Genomic DNA, 20,784 nt, shown 5'->3' on the forward strand with positions numbered 1-20,784 from the left:
AGCCCCTCTAAAAGGCCCTGCTTGTCTGGAAGCATCAATGGATTCATCCATTACAAGAGCATTCTACAGCTTGATTGTACACACTGTCCAGACTGTCCAAGTTTTGGATTTTAAAAAGAGACAATGATCTGCTGAAGAAGTGACTGGGCCATTTTTAACAGGACTAAACTACACATGGATTTGAGAAGGTAAGTCATAGGATGGGTCACCTTTCTCTACTGAAGGGGAATTTTTAAATATGTCTCCATAATTCAACTGTTGAGATGTAAACACAGTCATCCACAGTGATTTGATGCAAAATGTTTTTCTTTAGAGAAACTTATTGACTTGGATTTTCTTTACAGTTGTGTGAAAGGAGCCAGAAGCCTGACATTTATTATTTTCCAAAAGTTTTTTATTTGTAATACTGACATTAGTAAAATAATGGTAATACTTGGAAAAAAAACGTCGGGGACTATTTTGCCTCACAACCCTTCTCATGTGCCTCTGTCAACTTCTCAAGTGTGGTCTCCAGCTCCTGATGGAGTTCCCTCTAATATAAACAAATGAATGATCAATGACAACCAAAAAGAAAAACACTAAGATTCAATGGTTTACCAGGGATGTAAATTTATGCAAGTATGTGCTTCCTTTCTCATGGATGTGATGCCTTATATCATGAACTCATGCTTCAGCACATGTGACACAGAACGTATGGTAAAAACTGGTAGAACAAGGAAATTCTCTTTCATTTATAAAAAACACTGGCGTTCAGAAATAATACATAGCAACCTGAGCCGTCACTCACAGATACGTTTAACTGGCATTGTTGTTAATTTAAAGAAATGACATAGTAAATCATGCAGTTTTCACACAGTTTTTTCTTGAATAAACACAAATGTGCAATAACTCCCCAGTCTAAATGTCTTGAGCCTAAATGAATATTGTATTACCAAAAAGAAAAAGAACATGGACAGAAAAAAGCTGCTCTAATAACATGGAATACATGGGATGCATGGGATATTCGCTAATATCATGGATTTTTAATCTTTTTGTCATATGACTATAAATGTGCGCTAATCATGCAGTTTAAATGTACAAACATTTACTTTTACTGTAAATTTCTATTTAATAAAATTTCTTGGGGAGTTCCACAAGCTTCAATTTTAGGGCCTTTGCTTTTTCTCTCGGTGCATGTGGTAAAGGCATCAGGAAGCATGGCATCCATTTTTATAGCCATGCTGATGACATGTAAATCCATTTTTCCATTCCCTCTGAAAATCAAGACTCTGTTGACAAGCTTATCAGCTGTGTCAGACATTTCTCAGTGAATGTCACTAAATGTTCTATAACTAAATAAAGATATTTGAAAGAGTACTAAAATTCAAAGAAAGAAACGAGGGTCTTTATTCAGCTGTTTTTGCATTCACCATTTTAATGTGACCCATCATTTCATATAATACTCCTAATTCATTCATTTATATTTTACCTTTATATTGTTACCAAACCATATCTATAACAGAAGAAAAACACCTTTTTTATTAGTGTTAAACTTTATCACCTGCCTTGATAACTTTCATACAGCTTATATACTGATGTTTAAAGCATGGAAGAAACTTTTTTTATTATTATTATTATTACTTCTTTTGATTTTAAAACTGGTGAGACTTCAGTGTGACACAAAGAAAAAACAAGCAGGTTTGCTATGAGCCATCATAGAGATACTGACTTACACTGAAGTTAAATACATGCAGTATATAGTCAGATGCAGACTAGTTTTCCTTAAAGCAAGTCAAGCATGAAAGCCGAACTTAAGGTAAATTAACAGGTAAACTGTATACACTCTGGCCATAGTAACGGCATCACTACAGCAACAGCCCAGGTATCTAGGGAATTATCTTAAACAGCGTTAGATCAGTGAAGAGCAGGGAAAGGCAGAAGGTGTTGTCATCGGCAATGACTGCTGCACCTCTTGGGGCCATCAAGATTATACAATTAAAGTAAAATTTTACTTTATTGATAAATCAAAATGACAAGTTGTCCATTTGCATGATATTGCTCTGTACTGTTAAGTCTCCTTCTGCGTTCTCTTATAAGAAAAAACAGAAAAACAACAACTTCCTGATTCAGATTTCTTTACAGTAGTAGTGATTGGAACCAGAGGTCTGAGAAAAAAAGGTATTAAGTTTAAAGGCAAAGGCGTTCCCAAGAAAGAAAAATGATGTAACATATGTCACTGGTGGTTTTGGATTGTGAATAATGTGCTGTAAACATTGTGAAGTATTTTGGAATTTTGAAAGGCTTCACATGACTTGAAAACCTTCCATTAGGCCCATTTTTTGTTGTTCGACCTTTTTTTAAACCTTTCGTTCAATTCATAAAAAAATAAAAACATAAATAAAATAATAAGTAAAAACAATTGGTAGATTATTACATAACTGATAGCAAAAGCCGTGGTACTTATTCACCTGGAACCAGCACCAGGTACCACATTTGCTTAGTGCAAGACCACAACAGCAAGCAGAGTTGTGTCGAGACGAGACCAAGTAGAGGAAGAGCGGCTAAACAGGTAAATAACTAGAAGCAGCACAGCTGGTTTTTTGGCTCAGGGTTGACTTCCTGCTGAGGCTCATTGTAGCCATGCCTGTCATTCCTCTTGTTCCATCTTTTGTCGGTTTTATTGTCACGTTGAAGGTACGTATCTCATCCTGTCTGTCACTGCTAGGACACTGGTCATCTGTCAACAAGCCTTAAGTTCTCATGACCTTTAAGTTACATGCATGAGTGCCTAATCAGGAGTTTAAGTAACCAGTTCTGGTCCTCGAGCGCTGGTGCCCAAAATACTGTGACTTTCCTGCTCAAACACACCCAATTCTACTGGTAAGAGACAGTTTTAGTAGACGTGTTAGAGCAGGTAGATGCTACAGAAGCAAAGTGAGGCACCCGTGGCCTTTTTTTATTTGTTTATTTATTTTTCACACAACGCAAAGTACAGCTGCTGTGATCAATTAATGTATGAAAATAATATTTAATAAACGGAGATGCTTGTTTTTGGGAGGGCGACAGCATGCCCATGTTAATGCAACAATATCCTGGAAAATACCGTTATTAATCAACGAACTGAGGTGAAAATAGTTTGGTCAAGAGCCTAAGTCAAGCAACGTTCACCTTACCTCAAGCACAATCCATCAGCAAAGACTTGAGTGGTGTCTGAAGCACATCACATAGCTAAAAACTGTTTTAGCAACTTGAAGTTCAATTTTTGTTCATACTTTTTCCCTTTTTATAGATATCGCCCGTGTTTGACCCGTTTTAAGGCCTGACTGATTTATTAGTTGGCTGAAAATACTGGCTTGTATTCATGACCATTTGTATTGACCGACTGTATTACTGTTTTTACAGGTACTGACACAAATATCTGGGCAGATGATTTAATAGACACTCCCTAATTCAAACAAAAACCTGTAAAATGTATCCAAACCCAGCCTTTAGCACGAGACAAACGAGTCAGTAAAGCACTGCTTTACTAAAACTACTGAAGTATAAAAAATTAAATCGTAAATACAAGTCTAAAAGGATACTGGCCAAATTTTCTGGCTATTTGAGTTTTTAGCCCTCCCAAAAAGTGGTCATCACACTGTGATGAAGAAAATGAGGATGACGAGATTAGAGGAAATCATGGCAGTACATTTAGCTGTATGCAAAAGTTTGAAAATATGTTTTGTTGATTTAAAAATATATTAAACCGTTTTAAAAATTAAAAAATAGGACATTAAATATATTTTGCACAGGCCATATTTTATGTTTTATGTTTTTCCAATATGTTAAATTCTGCAAATGATTCTGCAAAACATTCTACAACAGTAATAATGCAAGAAAATGTACAGCTGTCTGTTCTCTAATCAGATCCAAGTATAAGTAATGAATAGATTATGTTGTGCGTTTTAGATTTTATCTACATTTTTGTTAGACTTTAGAAATTTCCTTCTGTCTGTCTGTCTGTCTGTCTGTCTGTCTGTCTGTCTGTCTGTCTGTCTGTCTGTCTGTCTGTCTGCTGACACCCGCACACATTTTTTTCCAGTGTCAGAAGCTACACAAGCAATCTAGAATCTATTTCAGATCATTTAATGAGATTAGATTACTCAATGTGAGTCAACTGTGTGATGATTTCAACATGCAGTTTGCCCAATGGTTCCAGGGTTTTAGAAGCTTTTAGAGCTTCTTGGCCACATAAACTTTGCAGAGCCAGGCGAAAATTAAGAAAGCAAACAACAGATACCAAACAACCCTGTCATGGCTGTTTGACTATTTCTAATTTCTAGATTTCTACAAAACATTACATTACAGAACTAGATCTCTAATGAGCCTCTGTTTGGTGATGACTACAACTCTGTCATACTGAACAACCCTTGAAGTATTAGCAATTTATTAAACTCTAACGTAGCAAACTCTAGAAGTCACTTGATCTAGAACCTACAGGAATGAAACGTTGCCACTTATTCACTAATATGTGAACTTAGGTAATTACTTCATGCTCAACAACATGCAAGTGTATTACTATAAAGAACTGATTAGTGATTTAGTGATACACACTATTAGCTCATAATGAATCAGGCCTAAAACACAATGAATACAAGCGTCTAATGTTGGCTTTACTAAACAACAAAGGCCTTGACAAACCGTCAATAAGTGTTCTTTAAATAAGGTTTAATATATTGCTCTGACAGACAGGTTCGTTTTTGGATAGTAAATATAAAGACTTTATTTGTGTTGTAGAACTTGCCAGCCCTGGTTCCCATCACCACCACTGTAATGTACGAGTTGGTAAGTTAAAAAAAAAAGACCTAACCCTTTTAAAGAACGGTGACTGATATTTATATTCAAATTGCCACAGTTATAATGACCAATTGTTCCATTTCTTCAAGGACAAACATATCTTTCTTTTTTGTATGGCTTGTCAAAATCCTAATGTCAACCTTACCAAGCCCTAAGCATGTGAACTGTTATGTAAGCTGATCAACAGTGACATCAAGTACAATACAGCACTGTTATAGAGCAGGCTGTCCAAAAGGTAACTTGGCCTCTTTTAATACTAAACCATCTACAGTTAGGGTTGTTTTGCTATACATTCAATCTCAGTAATATTTAAGGATGTAGCAATACAAGTTGAATTGAGCTGAATTGCACTGCAGCTAATTGTGTTGCACTGCATTACATCGTTGTATGACTAGTATGTCTGCTTGTGGCTAGTGTGTCAGTCATGGGCTACGCTAGCCTGTGGTGAGAGCATTAGATTGTGACAATACAAAATTTGAAACCAAAGCCGTGCTTTGTATTCATATATCATTGTATGCTCTAATCAACTGAAGGTGGAAACATTGAAGGGGCCCTATAAAAGATGTGTAATTGCATGGCTTGCGTAACTCTATATAACTATAACTCCTTTCCTGTGCAGATGAATCTGTTAATTGTGAGCGCATTGAAAGTCTTCAAAGTGAACTCGGCCAAAACTTGATGAAGGACATTTCTTCAAAAGGACGTAAGTGACTGACCTGCTGTTTTCATCTGATCATCAGTTTAATGCTGATGTCGCATTTAAGACCAAAACATTGTGCCAGATCTTTTTTTTTTGGGGGGGGGGGGGGGGTGTGTGCATGTGACATTATTATGTAAAGACATGATGTGGTCTTAAAACACTTCACTAAATCCTCTGACTTTTACCTTATTATTTCAGTTTTACAGCACACCATATTTTTACTACTGAAATAGTAACACTGCTTCTTTCGATCTGAACAAATCTGACGTTTTTGTACTAATGTATGTAATAAGGTATTTAGAAAATTACATAGTTAGTAACAGTTATTTGCATTCGATTTGCGTTCAGTAACAACAGCTCTGCACTTCCGATTCTGCTCTCCATTTGTTTTGATATGAAAATGTGACAAATACTTGGCAAAAACAAAAAGGGTCAGTCTTTTTTTTTTTTCATTAAAACCAAGCAAATCATAAAATATTTCCTCTGTTACTTTTGCATATATACAAATACAGGAACTGAAAGCTTAGAAACTGCTATTTTGAATTAAGTTCTCCGAACTACGAGCAAAAAAAGAATAAAACAGACAAAATGTAAGAAGATCAGCTTCAAGGCACATGCTCGAGTGGACAGAATGAAGGGGGATAAGTGACCTGACTTGAATGTAAACCTCAACATTCAGCGGGATCGGACCTGTTTTTAGCGCTCAGAGCAGAGAGGAGGGCACAATAATATGGGGTGTGGTGAGAGGCAGCTGTTTGTTTCAGATTACAGGTGGATGGGTGTGGAGCAGGTAGAGCGGTTACCGGTGGAGCTTGTTTATAAAGGGTTGAACAAGCTGCTCCGGTGCTCACAACTCCTCTCACTGTCGGCTCGAACCAGCAAGACGACCTTAATACACTGCCAATATTGATGGGGTACCAAGCTCAATATCAGGACCACAGCAACAAGAAAACAAGTGAAACAGCAGAGGTATTATCAAATATGCTCAATGTATATAAATATGCTCATTTTCTGGATCAGGCTTGTTTCTGCCGTAAATTTGCTATTTATGTACGAAGAATATCTGCACTTGAAACTATCTGACTAAACAAATGACATTTTTACTGTGTTACATCTCAAGTTTTAGTCAAGAAGGACAGGTAAAAACGCTTGACATTTTCATGTGCTTTAATTTATTAAATAGCCTTCATTTGTTGTTGAGTAATGACTTTTTCCTAACACTGCAGTATTTTTAGGCCATGCCATTGTCTTCACTTAAAGATACATGAGGCATCAGCTTACTCAGCCTCATTCCTCAACTTTGGGCGGCTTGGGATTGTTTTTAAGCAAAGTGGAAATCCACCGTCTAGTCACAGTAACAGACACTGGAGAAAAATCTTACTGCTTGGTTTCAATGGCTCCCCTCATTTGTCTGTCAGTAGAAATTCCTGGCAAACCATCTGCATTTATCAAATGCACAGAAATGTGAATTATTTGAATCCTTTTCAACCGTGTCATGGAGGATTTTGAATTCTTAGTTCATCCAACAGGATTTGAAATTCTCAATAGTCTGTCCATTGACATACGGCTATTTTTCCCATCTGAAGTCTTGAAATTAAAAGTGTATAACGTAATTCACACCAAGTACCAGTTAGGGCTAAAAGATGAATCGCTTTTATATTGAAAGAATTATTAAAGAAGCAGCACAATTTTCAAAAAAGGCAAGCACTGCCATTTAAGTTATGTATCAACAGGAGTTCTAAGTAGGATAATTTGACCTAATAACAAGAAGTGTGTGTACTGCTTGTAGATGAATTACACGAGTCAAAAGCAGCCAGACCCGCAAGTGCCCTGCATGATGTTTGCTGTTTTCAAGATCTGACGTTAAGATGTAAACAAAGTCATTCAGATTGGTTTCATATGAAACGCTCCATTCCAAAGGAAATATTCACAGTGGTGATGATAGGAACCAGACGTCTGAAGCACTTAATGTCTTTGACGGCTCCCTTTACAAAATGCTAATGCATGAAAAGGTTGTGAATATGCTGCCTGATGCCTGAGACCCTGTTTAAATAGTTCTGAGATAAGACTTTGCCCCTGACTTTTGGCAGGGTGCTGTAAAGCAAAACAGTCCACTAAGAACACTATTTACCACTATTGTACCATTATCAACATTACACATAAAAGCTCAGAAAGCATGGGCATGTGCACTTGTCGTTTTGCATAGTACATAGAAGTTCTCTCAACCTTTTAGGCATCTGACCATTTTTCTGTTTGTGCTTTTATATGCCAGAGTGGATTAACACAGTGAACAACGCCAGCAACACCATGTTGATTCACCACGCTTCAGGGAGCATGATGGCAGTCCTGCAGGAGATGCAGGACAATGGCAATTGTCCCCATGATGAGGCTCTGCAGTATCTGTTCTTCCTTCTCTCCAAAATGGCTTTGAACACACTAGTGTTGTCCTTCTGGTTGCAGAGCATTACCAAGTCCTTTATCGGCATCCTCAGCATCTCCATGTACCTGGTTGACCTGTTAATGATCTGCACCATTTCCTGGATCTACTCGTTCAGGGAGAACCTTGAAGCCCACAAGTTCCTGTGCTTTAGTCTGTCGCACAGCTCCACCGTGTACTCCGTGCTGCCTTTGCCCGTTCTTCTGGCAGGAGCATTGGACTATGCTGCCCATCGGCACCTGGTGGTCAGCTGGGACTCTCCAGGGAGGACAGCTGGCCGCTGCATAGTAGTGCTATTAATGTGGGCCTTGGCGTGCTGCTATTCCTATATGTACACCAGTGCTGAACTGCTGACGATTCAGTACAAGGAAGAAATGCAAGCTCTTGTATGCCCAGTGCAAGATTCTACGGTGGTCAGCTACTTCAATTTGAACTTGTTCATTGCGGCAGGTGCCATACTTTTGCTATACTGCAGGGGGGTACCTCGGTGGGCTCGCCTGGCCAACAAACTGAGCAGCAAAAGGGGTTGGCTACTTGCTCCTAAGAGTGATCTAGCCTTTTTCAACACTCCACAGAAGCTCAAAGAAGGGACTACTGAGGACCCACGTATGGATCAGGATAGGCAGGACCTTCCTCCTCTTTTTGTGAGCCTGACTCTCTGCTTCATTTTGAACTGGACACCCTACTTGTTAATGAGCGTAACCTGTGACCTCCTGGGATTCGCAGTGCCGGCTTATGCTACAGTTAACCTCCTATGGACGGCCTGTGCCAACAGTTTACTGGCCGGTGTGGCCTTCTGGTACAGCAGTGATGATCTTAGACCTTTCTGCAAATTGCCAGATGACATCTGCACATGGAGCTTTTACTGGCATTTGAGTAAAGAAAACTATCCAGCCAGTAAGATGTGCCACAACAGACTAAGCACATTGTCGGAAAAACTGCTGTACCAGCTGTAGAGATTTAGTCAAAAGAACTAAGAGTGAAAGCACCATTTAAAGTTTTTATATCCAACCCAAGGCCCGTCACAAAGGCAGGCCCTTTGCAATCGAAAGCAAGCTGAGCTAAAGCTGGTTGCACTTATCGAGCAATCTTTCTGCAGACACAAGGACACTGGTCAAAGTTCAGCTCTTCTGTACAGCACAGTGTAAATATGATTTTTAAACAAATAATAAATGTGGGAATGTATACTGATTATTGTTTGTTGACATCATTTTCCATTTTTGGACGCTTGAATAAAAAAAATGCTAAGCAACCAAAAAAACCCATGAGATAAAAGGCACCGTCAGGCCTCTGTAGTGCAGCTCATTAGGCAGAAGGTCTGCCTAAATGTGTTCAAACACCACATTTCTGGGTTGGCCAGAGCACCAAGTCTATTGCAGCATCATATGCAGAGTAGGTGTCTCAAAATATGTCAATTCTTTACAGGTTATTCTTAACTCTGTCCTTTGGTTTTCTGCAGCCAAATGTTTACACTTGATAGATTTGCTCCACCCACCAGACACAGTGTTTGGTTCCATAACAAAAGCATTATATGAAAACAACTGAACCTAAGGATGATGTTAAACGCCAAATTATAAGAGGAATCATTCATATAAAACACCAATATTCCTGTTACTTAGCTGTTATACTAATTTAGACTAAAATTAGGTTCCATATATGGACTGTATTGACTGAAGAATGAAACGTATGCTTTAAGATTTTAACACTGATCCTTATTAAACACATGCGCGTCCGTTCTCCGTGTTACAGGCCTTTAAAAGATGTAGTTTTGTTAAAAAAAAAAAAAAAAAAAAAAACACTTCACTCAAGTATCCCACGCAGCACATGAGGGAAAACAGATATCAACATCTGTCCTAACAGAAATGTAGAAAAGCGCCAACTGAATAAAGCTAATAGAACTTGGCTTGCAGAAGGTTTTGAAGGACTATCCTGATGTGTGTCTCAGTAGCTAAACTCAGCAAACACTCATTTCAGCGGCTCTAAACTGGACGAAACATCTGGCTCTGAACAGGCACCACAAGGAGATGACACAGATTCAAACCTATAAAATGGAGATTATTCTTCAGCATGATTTTAACAGTTCACTTGGTCATTTAACAGATGAAGTGAAGATTTTATAACACTGAATAAAATATTCCATCTAAAAGGTGCTTCCCCCCTTCACAACTCCATGAATTAACAGATTATGCAGTGCTGAATACGGTGAGGTCAGGGTGGACGTCATTCTGAGGGGGGGATATTTGCCCATACTGACTGAAACCTGTCAATGTTTTAGATTTACTATGAATAATAACGTCACAATATGCTTTTCTCAGTATTTTGTGGATGCGGTCAGAACACTGAACAGCTGCATGGTGTTCAGTGCTCTGACCACATCTAGCATAGTCCAGATTAAGTGCTGTGCAGTACCTGAAAGCCTCACAAAATCATTGTACTCACACTGTTGGTTTTTAAAGGTGGCACTACTGGTTCTTTTTGCCTTATCAAACCTCAGAAAAACTAAATGTGTACAGTATAACAGAGTATATGGTTTTTCCCCCCATAACACCCAACCGCAATCTGCTCCTGTAATGTAGCAGTCCATTTTATAGATAAGGGTCCAGATTAGTGGGCAGGGGGCATTTTTTACATTTATTTTAAGGTCCTTTGGACCTGCTCTTTTATTTTAAGTAGTAAAAACATTGGTGGTTGTTGACCTGGTTATTTCTGGTCACTGGCTGGATGAGGGCTGTACTGCACGTGCCTGTGTGTTCAAACATCAGGCACGCATGCTTTTCACTGCAATGACTTATATGCAAATCTCAGCATTCCCCTAATAAACAGAAATGTCCTCAGGAAAAGGTTTTGATGGGCCATTAACATCCTAGTTCTACCCTGTAGATCCTCTTTGCACATCTATGTGGTGAATGTCATTGAGGAACAGCAGAGAAACAGAAATAAGAAACTTACACAGAATTCAATACACAAGTTATCCCATCTGCGAGAGGTAAATACCAGCCTTGATCAACAACAAGAAACAAAGAGCCTTCAGAACATCACATATCATATAACTGGACCTACACTTAAATTACAGACTCATATTACAGGCATTGTGTCTGGTTTTTTTTCAGCAACAGAAGTGGTAAACAGCCCAAGACCCGTTCCAAAGTCTTCCTTCAATTAGAAAGAAAAAAATGTATTAATTCAAACTAAACAACTTTCCCCCTGACCCAAACCAAGACTATCAGCCAAGACATGCTTGATATCTGAACTTTGTGTTATTTTTGAATTAGAGCTATGTGGCTTATGTTTAAGCCTACTGTGCGGTGCAAAAGTCAGATACCACCCTTTTGTTCATTAAAAAAAAAGACCATTACGTACAATTTATTCATTTACCAGCATCAGGATATTAAACCAATTTAATGTCACCATTATTAATGCTGTGTCCATCCTTTGCCTTCATTACAGCTGCCATTCTTTTCAGGGTTCTTGCCTTCAGTTTTTCAAAGAAATCTGCAGGGATTGTTTTCACACCTCCAAAGTTCAGTCTTAGAAGTTGGTTCTTCTTTTTTTCTGCTTCTTATAATCCAAGTAATCCCCATTATAAATTCAGACTCATCAGTCCATAAAACCCTACTCCATATCTCAGATGTCCAGTTTCAGAGCTCTAATGCAAACGCTCTTTTTTGTCCGTGTCCTATATTTTCTCAGTGAAGGCTTCTTGACTGCTGCGTATCCTTTAAGACCCATAGCATTGTCTTGCCATAGTGGAAGGCTTGACAAAAACACCTGTGGACTTTAAGACCTGAAGCAAAGGTGGAACCTAATTTTCTCCTTTCTCTGACTCTGTTTTGTTAGCTCAGCTATGTTTGCTTCAGATTAGAGAGGGTAGGTAAAGTACATTGTAAATTCATTAGGCACTGACTGGACATACTATATTAATGTATATTTTGAGCCCACAACAGCAAGAAAGTCCACACGGACTTTGGTCTCTTGGGGTTTTATCTGATGCTTATCTGCTGGTGCTTTTGTGGGCTTCCAGGTCTTGCATGGTTGTTAAGAGGCTCATTTTCTCTACATTTTTCAATATTTTTTAAAACTCAACGTTAAACTCTCACTTACATCCTTTTAAATTCCCACTAACTTACGCGAGTGGATAATCTTCTAATCTGCTCAGAAGAATCTCAGGAAGCTGAGCTGAGTTTAGGCAGTACCTCTTCAAAGGGGAACATAATGTCATTGAGATCTTTGAGAACAGCTTTTGTTAGGACGGCATAAACTCGCTGCATTTAAGATTAGAAGGGTGGAAGAGTTAAAGAGGCAGCAGAAAGCACAAAAGTCAATGAGTAATCAAACACTGATACAACTGATATACCTTGATTTGGAGGGCTTTGTGTACGTCTCTATGACATGTTTCCAGCATCCTTCCTCCAACTAATAAAAAGGGTTAGCTGTACTTAACAGTCGTTCTGAATGGAACTGATACAAACCAAATGGTGACCTCGGACACCGCAATGTACATAAAAACACAACCATTTTTTGGTGAACTACTTGATACTCGTGGCTCCACTGCAAAAGTAAAGAAGCCCATTTCAGTCATCATACGTGATTGACAAGGTCTGAGAGGGGAAACTGCGCAAATGAGATTTTTCACTAAAGCATTTACTTAACTATCATGATGGCATGTGCTTACCAGGACCAGTCAAGGCCCATCACTAAACCTTTTGTTCACAGCCTACAGACTACGCCATGCCGGCTGACCTTTGTCAGCATATCTGGTTCTCAGGTGAGCAGAGGCGGAGGGAGGAGACTGTCTGTCGGTGAGCCTGACAAACGGGGAAGTCCAGCTACTGCTTAAACACCATTAACTAAGTTTACTTTCTCCACATAGACTGAACTGCAAGTCTGCGGAGTAAATTGATCAAACATGTAACATATGAAACATTAGCATCTCAAATTGCGCAATATAAGCATCTTCACATCCCTGAAATATGAAGTGTTTACAAGACGAAAACACAGACACACAGGTCTCCTTCGAGGTGTGGGAAGTGGAGCGAGTGCACCGACTTTCACCAGCACAGTCACCGTCAAAACATTTCACACAAGAAAACAGACTCACTTCATATCAGTCGCCAAGTATAATATGCGGTGCTCAGTGACTAAAGCAAAGTCTCCCAGTATAAATAAAGGCCTAGTCACACAATGCAGCTGCCTTTGGATTTCTGTCAAATTAATTCATGACAATGAATGAATGAATAAATAAATGCCATTACAAACATTTCCGCCTTCAAATATTTTCCAAAGACTTGATTTAATGTCAGAAAACAAGTTTCATACTTCCCATTTTGCTCTGTCAGGTTTTTTTGAGCCCTTCACAATTTGCGGCTAAATATCAGTAACAGCTGTGAAGTCATTATGCAGAGCTTATTGTTTTCTCTCTTTACATTGTGTATGTATGAATGTTCTGCTACAGACGGAAAAAGCAGAAGAAACTTTTAATGCACTGAAACTTACGTGCACTTTTTATTAAATGATTTCAGCAAAAAGAAGAGGTAACAGTATACGTATGCATTATATATATCTAAAATGATAATTATGTGATAAAACCTTTCCTCCATAAAGCGATATAATACACCATCACACTTCCACGTTCAGCGAAAGCCCTGGTGGTGTTTTCTACTGCAAGGAAAGGGCACACTTCCAAGTTTTTCGACCATTAGAGAAGGGGGCACGAGTAAGATGAGTCTTTAGCAATAGCTGAAACACAGAGTTATACATTCCCTGTTTGAGTGGAGCGACCGGTAATCTGTTCTCTGTGACCAAGTGCAAGTGAGGAGATCAGTGGTGTTACTATACTGGCTTAGAGTGAACTCACCTCTTTCTGTACATCCTAACAAGCTTTAGCAGCGTTAGATCACAATCCTCACAACCACACCACTGTTGCAGCGCTCAAAAAGTCAGATTTTAGTATTAGTGCATTCCCGAGCTACGAAAGTGAAAGAAATGGGTTCACGTGAGTTACAGCCCTGATTTAAATGAAGGTAAACCGAGGAAGCTGTGAGGCATTGGAGAGCGGGAGAGAGCCATCTTTCCAGGCTAGCTGTTTTTAGCAGCTGGCTAACTTGAAGCATTGCTCTGTCACTCACACAGCACAGCGCACTGATGATACTGCTTTCAGTTTAAACAGGTGTAAAAGGAGAACTCTTGTTTGTCTGGTGTTGATAAATTGCGGTACACCCCTTAAACTACTGTGATAGTACAGAGAAATCCAGCCGTCTGCTAGCTAGTGTTTGTTGAGAAACTAAACGGTTTAGCACTTCTTTTAGCCACTTGTTTACATTTATGGCATTTGGCTGACGCTCTTATCCAGAGCGACTTACAGTTTGATCATTTTTACACAGGTAGGCGAAGGTGGTGTTAGGAGTCTTGCCCAAGGACTCTTATTGGTATAGTGTAGGGTGCTTACCCAGGTGGGGATTGAACCCCAGTCTACAGTGTAGAAGGCTGAGGTGTTACCCACTACACTAACCAACCACACACGTTTAACATTTGTAACGGCATAGCCGAGCGCTCGTCACCAGACAGCTAAAAATAATCTTTTCTTTCTTAAATTATGACTATTACAAAAACTGCGGCCGTGCTTTTCCAGCTGCTAAAAACAGCCAACCAGAAACTTTCTCCCACTGTCCCATGACAGATTGGTGAAACGTTCCACTGTTTGGTGAGTGAGTGTCGTGTTCCGACCATAAAGGATAGTTTAAGACAGCAATTAAGCACCCAGGAGCAAAAATCAGCCTTCAAACTTGAAAGAAAAAATGATTTGACATTTATCACTATACACACACACACACACACACACACACACACACACACATTCTATATATATATATATATATATATATATATATATATATATATATATATATATATATATAGAGATAGAGAGAGAGAGAGAGAGAGAGAGAGAGAGAGAGAGAGAGAGAGAGAGAGAGAGAGAGAGAGAGAGAGAGAGAGAGAGAGAGAGAGAGAGAGAGAGAGACTTCAGTTTGCTTTTTTTTGGGAGGACTATGTAAAAGAGGCCTGGGCTTTGTCGCCCCCCTCTGGTACAAACTGAAACTACGTTACTGTAAACCATCCATGGTTAAAAACAATAAAAAGCAGATATGTTTTCTCGCTGACCAACTGATTGACAGCTTCAAATGTTACAGTCCAGATTGTAAATGTGTTGTATGAACTTAATTTAATTATACCTCTCCATCCAAAGAGAGCCAGTAGTTACCTCAACATAAAAAATTTGTTGTTGATGGAATGAAACTGAAATATCAGTGCAATTTGTTTCAATGTCACTGTAATGGAATTTTTGGAGCAAGATAAACAGTTTTCATTCACTGAAATGCACTTTCTTTACGTTTTGTCCGTGTTATGTAAAGCAGTTACTTAATGACAGTTAACAGTTACAACGGGGGGGGGGGGGGGGGGGGGGTAAATGAGGAAGCTCATCACTCTGACAGCATGTGTTTGTTTATTCGAATATATGGACATCTGAACTAATCTTAGAAATAAAAGAAGCTATTCTAAAGTAAAGCTGCACAAGAACAGTGAATTATGTTTACAGCCAACTCAGCAGACAGCTAACAGGCTAACAGACTTAACAGAGTTAGGCCTTCATTTACTGAAGGATTCAATGACACGTCAGTCTAGAGCTGCCATAAAGAAGTGTGGGAAAGTGAACGAGCACCGTCTTTGGCCTGACGCTCACACAACCATGAATCGCATGTAAGTTTTCTTTCAAAAAGCAGCATTACACTAGCAGGGTCAAAGAAAAGCTACTCACATAGTGAAGCCTTCAGAAGAAAACCATGCGTTTCACACTATAACTAGAGAGATGTGGGACGGAGAGTCACAGAGTGCATGAAAATACAATACAAGCTTGACTGTAATTTGCTGTAGTGTTATAACACCAAATGAAGCGTCTGCTCAAAAAGGTCGTTAAGAGTTCGGTTAAAAACATCTTAAATCTTCAGAGGTCATGGATGCACTGATACAGACGCGCCCAGATAATCACAGATTTGCTACAAGGTTAGGATTTTCAGTAAAAAGGCACAACACTTTGGTTTTTAGTCCAGTTCTTAAAGAACTTCATCCGCTTATATTTAACATATAAATTAGCACTACTGCCAATCCTATCAACAGGTCCAGCAAGTGCCATCCTGCCTTTTCTGATGTTCACCCCAACACTCACAAGAGCTCTCCTCTTGATTTACAACTTCGAGAGATGTGATTTAGGGGGTTTGTTTTGTTAGAAATCAACAGTGGCAGGCACTGAAAAAATTCCATCAAGATCATAACACTTATTTATTTAAATCTACCCTTGAGCCATAGTCCACTTGTTATTGCATTATTAATATATAACATACTTACACCGATCCAGCATAACAATATGACCACCTCCTTGTTTCTACACTCATTGTCCAGTTTATCACCTCCACTTACTGTATAGCTGCACTTTGTAGATCTACAGTTACAGACTGTAGTGCATCTGTTTCTGTTACCCCCTTTTACCCTGTTCTTCAGTGGTCAGACCCCCATGAACCCTCACAGAGCAGGTACTATTTGGGCGGTATGTCATTCTCAGCACTGTAGTAACACTGATGTGGTGGTGGTGGTGGTGGTGGTATGTTAATGTGTGTTGCGCTGGTGTGAGTGGATCAGACACAGCAGTGCTGAGCGTTTTTAAACGCCTCATTGCCACTGCTGGACTGAGAATAGTCCACCAACAGCGTCCTGTGACCACTGATGAAGGACCAGTGGATGACCAACACAAGCTGTGCAGCAGCAGATGAGCTGTCGTCTCTGACTTCACATCTACAAAGTGGACTGACAAGGTAGGAGTGTCTAATAGAAACAGATGTACTACAGTCTGTAATCATAGAACTACAAAGTGCACCTATACAGTAAGCTGAGCTGATAAAACGGACAATGAGAAACAAGGAGGTGGTCATAATGTATGTGTGTATAATATATATATATATATATATATATATATATATATATATATATATATATATATATATATATATATATATATATATATATATACACATACATACATACACACACACACACACACACACACACACACACACACACACCCCCCCCAATCATTGGTTATACACACATACATTTCTTCACTCCTAGTTGTCTGTAAATGTATTCATTCCATGAGAACATGCAAAGTCCACACAGAAAGGACTCCAGTCGTCCAGCCGGTGAATCAAACCCAGGCCCTCTTAACTAGCACTGCTGACTTTTAAATCATATAAAAAAGTTATGGTGATTATATTTCTCTGAACTAAACTATGAATTACCGATGTTGCAATCAGGGAGACATTTTCTGTTTTAACACATATGAAGTTGCCCACTTTAACAGATGTAACGCTGAGAGCTCTTGACTGTATGGATGAAGGCCAAGGGGGCAATCAGGCGAGTGCCACTAACCCAGCGGCCTGGGCCACCGGCGAGTGCCACTAACCCAGCGGCCTGGGCCACCGGCGAGTGCCACTAACGCAGCGGCCTGGGCCACCGGCGAGTGCCACTAACCCAGCGGCCTGGGCCACCGGCGAGTGCCACTAACCCAGCGGCCTGGGCCACCGGCGAGTGCCACTAACCCAGCGGCCTGGGCCACCGGCGAGTGCCACTAACCCAGCGGCCTGGGCCACCGGCGAGTGCCACTAACCCAGCGGCCTGGGCCACCGGCTAGTGCCACTAACGCAGCGGCCTGGGCCACCGGCGAGTGCCACTAACCCAGCGGCATGGGCCACCGGCGAGTGCCACTAACCCAGCGGCCTGGGCCACCGGCGAGTGCCACTAACCCAGCGGCATGGGCCACCGGCGAGTGCCACTAACCCAGCGGCCTGTGCCACCGGCGAGTGCCACTAACCCAGCGGCCTGGGCCACCGGCGAGTGCCACTAACCCAGCGGCATGGGCCACCGGCGAGTGCCACTAACCCAGCGGCCTGGGCCACCGGCGAGTGCCACTAACCCAGCGGCATGGGCCACCGGCGAGTGCCACTAACCCAGCGGCCTGGGCCACCGGCGAGTGCCACTAACCCAGCGGCCTGTGCCACCGGAGAGTGCCACTAACCCAGCGGCCTGGGCCACCGGCGAGTGCCACTAACCCAGCGGCATGGGCCACCGGCGAGTGCCACTAACCCAGCGGCCTGTGCCACCGGCGAGTGCCACTAACGCAGCGGCCTGGGCCACCGGCGAGTGCCACTAACCCAGCGGCCTGGGCCACCGGCGAGTGCCACTAACCCAGCGGCATGGGCCACCGGCGAGTGCCACTAACCCAGCGGCATGGGCCACCGGCGAGTGCCACTAACCCAGCGGCCTGGGCCACCGGCGAGTGCCACTAACCCAGCGGCCTGGGCCACCGGCGAGTGCCACTAACCCAGCGGCCTGGGCCACCGGCGAGTGCCACTAACCCAGCGGCCTGGGCCACCGGCGAGTGCCACTAACCCAGCGGCCTGGGCCACCGGCTAGTGCCACTAACCCAGCGGCCTGGGCCACCGGCTAGTGCCACTAACCCAGCGGCCTGGGCCACCGGCGAGTGCCACTAACCCAGCGGCATGGGCCACCGGCGAGTGCCACTAACCCAGCGGCCTGGGCCACCGGAGAGTGCCACTAACCCAGCGGCCTGGGCCACCGGCGAGTGCCACTAACCCAGCGGCCTGGGCCACCGGAGAGTGCCACTAACCCAGCGGCCTGTGCCACCGGAGAGTGCCACTAACCCAGCGGCCTGGGCCACCGGCGAGTGCCACTAACCCAGCGGCCTGGGCCACCGGCGAGTGCCACTAACGCAGCGGCCTGGGCCACCGGCGAGTGCCACTAACCCAGCGGCATGGGCCACCGGCTAGTGCCACTAACCCAGCGGCCTGGGCCACCGGCGAGTGCCACTAACCCAGCGGCCTGTGCCACCGGAGAGTGCCACTAACCCAGCGGCCTGGGCCACCGGCGAGTGCCACTAATCCAGCGGCCTGGGCCACCGGAGAGTGCCACTAACCCAGCGGCCTGGGCCACCGGCGAGTGCCACTAACCCAGCGGCCTGGGCCACCGGCGAGTGCCACTAACCCAGCGGCATGGGCCACCGGCGAGTGCCACTAACCCAGCGGCCTGGGCCACCGGAGAGTGCCACTAACCCAGCGGCCTGGGCCACCGGCGAGTGCCACTAACCCAGCGGCCTGGGCCACCGGAGAGTGCCACTAACCCAGCGGCCTGTGCCACCGGAGAGTGCCACTAACCCAGCGGCCTGGGCCACCGGCGAGTGCCACTAACCCAGCGGCCTGGGCCACCGGCGAGTGCCACTAACGTAGCGGCCTGGGCCACCGGCGAGTGCCACTAACCCAGCGGCCTGGGCCACCGGCGAGTGCCACTAACCCAGCGGCCTGGGCCACCGGCGAGTGCCACTAACCCAGCGGCCTGGGCCACCGGCGAGTGCCACTAACCCAGCGGCCTGGGCCACCGGAGAGTGCCACTAACCCAGCGGCCTGGGCCACCGGCGAGTGCCACTAACCCAGCGGCCTGGGCCACCGGAGAGTGCCACTAACCCAGCGGCCTGTGCCACCGGAGAGTGCCACTAACCCAGCGGCCTGGGCCACCGGCGAGTGCCACTAACCCAGCGGCCTGGGCCACCGGCGAGTGCCACTAACGTAGCGGCCTGGGCCACCGGCGAGTGCCACTAACCCAGCGGCATGGGCCACCGGCTAGTGCCACTAACCCAGCGGCCTGGGCCACCGGCGAGTGCCACTAACCCAGCGGCCTGTGCCACCGGAGAGTGCCACTAACCCAGCGGCCTGGGCCACCGGCGAGTGCCACTAATCCAGCGGCCTGGGCCACTCGCTAAGTGCAGTACATGCCATCACCTGACGGCGGAGCTGCCACTTCGGGACTGAACCCCCAGTCATTCCACTGGCACTTGTCATCTCAAACAGTCCGACTGGGTCCCCAAATACTCTGAAACGGCCGAACTCCGCGGAGAGAAGAGACGAGTGTCTCTCTTTTATCGCGCATCTTCACCTCCAACGTGTGCTTAGCTGGGTTTAGTGTTAAAAGCGCTCTGATCCGGCTAGGAGGCAGAACCGGAGAACCGGCTTCGCCCGATTTACTGAAAACAACCGGTTCAGAGAACGAGCCGCTCACGAGCCGCTGCCTCGGTCCAGCAGGACGCCGAAGCCACACAGACGGACAGCTGAAATAACCGAACTGAACTACAGCCACAGCCAACATTACACGCTGCCGAGGGCCGAAAGCCGCTTCGCGCTTCGTGTAAGGCGGACAGCAGAATAACCGACCGGGGGGCTTCATAGTGCGCTCGAGACCCTGAGAGCACAGCTAGGCTAAGCTAGCAAAGGAACCGTTACCCCGACACCAGCAGCTGGGGGACCACCCTGAACAGAAACACGCGGGTCCCTCTATAAACTCGCAGTACTCATCATGACAGAGGCACCAGCGGCGGTACCGCGACCACGCTCTGCCGCGCGCTTACCTGCCCTCCGATGGTCACGTCAAAGAACACGATCGGGTTATTGGGATTTGAAGGTTGGACGTTCATCGTAGAAACTTCAGGTCGGATGAAAGCAACAAAAATATAGACGCAGCTCTGAAAGCTGAAAAACAGCGAGCAGGAGCCGCCGATTCAAAAACGTCCGCTACGGCAAGCGGGAGAGGACATTACTACGAGTACCCGCGACGGACACACGACTCGAAGGAGGAAGCCGTTCGAGAATTTGTGATTTGCTAAAATCGGCGTCTCGCTGTTTGAGCTCATCCAGAGCACAGCGTACCATCTCGCACT

The 20,784-nt window shown here is 43.6% G+C and overlaps 2 protein-coding genes across 6 annotated transcripts in view; one reads left to right on the forward strand and one right to left on the reverse strand.

The window, feature by feature from the left end:
* ppih (peptidylprolyl isomerase H (cyclophilin H)) overlaps positions 1–20,774 on the reverse strand; it is a 38,396-nt gene extending 17,622 nt beyond the window's left edge. The window contains exon 1 of the mRNA XM_017705763.2: positions 20,476–20,774. Within this exon, the coding sequence (XP_017561252.1) occupies positions 20,476–20,541 (66 nt within the window). The 5' untranslated portion in view covers positions 20,542–20,774. The remainder of the gene's footprint in view (positions 1–20,475) is intronic.
* si:dkeyp-100a1.6 (probable G-protein coupled receptor 160) lies at positions 26–9,144 on the forward strand. 5 transcript variants are annotated; one of them, XM_037536178.1, is made up of 5 exons: positions 28–188; positions 4,756–4,803; positions 5,435–5,518; positions 6,280–6,484; positions 7,788–9,144. In XM_037536178.1, the coding sequence occupies exon 5, from the start codon at positions 7,823–7,825 to the stop codon at positions 8,906–8,908; it is 1,086 nt and encodes a 361-aa protein (XP_037392075.1). In that variant the 5' UTR covers positions 28–188; positions 4,756–4,803; positions 5,435–5,518; positions 6,280–6,484; positions 7,788–7,822; the 3' UTR covers positions 8,909–9,144. The 5 variants fall into 5 exon arrangements, with proteins under 5 accessions (XP_037392074.1, XP_037392073.1, XP_037392075.1 ...); XM_037536177.1 differs by lacking the exon at positions 6,280–6,484 and having other exon boundaries at positions 26–188; XM_017705762.2 differs by lacking the exon at positions 4,756–4,803.
* Positions 20,775–20,784: the final 10 nt, after the last annotated feature.

The sequence above is a fragment of the Pygocentrus nattereri genome, chromosome 29, assembly GCF_015220715.1.
Source record: "Pygocentrus nattereri isolate fPygNat1 chromosome 29, fPygNat1.pri, whole genome shotgun sequence".
In the NCBI taxonomy this organism is placed as follows: domain Eukaryota; kingdom Metazoa; phylum Chordata; class Actinopteri; order Characiformes; family Serrasalmidae; genus Pygocentrus; species Pygocentrus nattereri.

Coding starts and splice junctions, on each gene's coding strand:
- si:dkeyp-100a1.6 (XM_037536177.1), top strand. CDS start 5,494: ATGAAGGACATTTCTTCAAAAGGAC. Junction 5,519..7,787: donor GGACATTTCTTCAAAAGGAC/GTAAGTGACTGA, acceptor TTTATATGCCAG/AGTGGATTAACACAGTGAAC.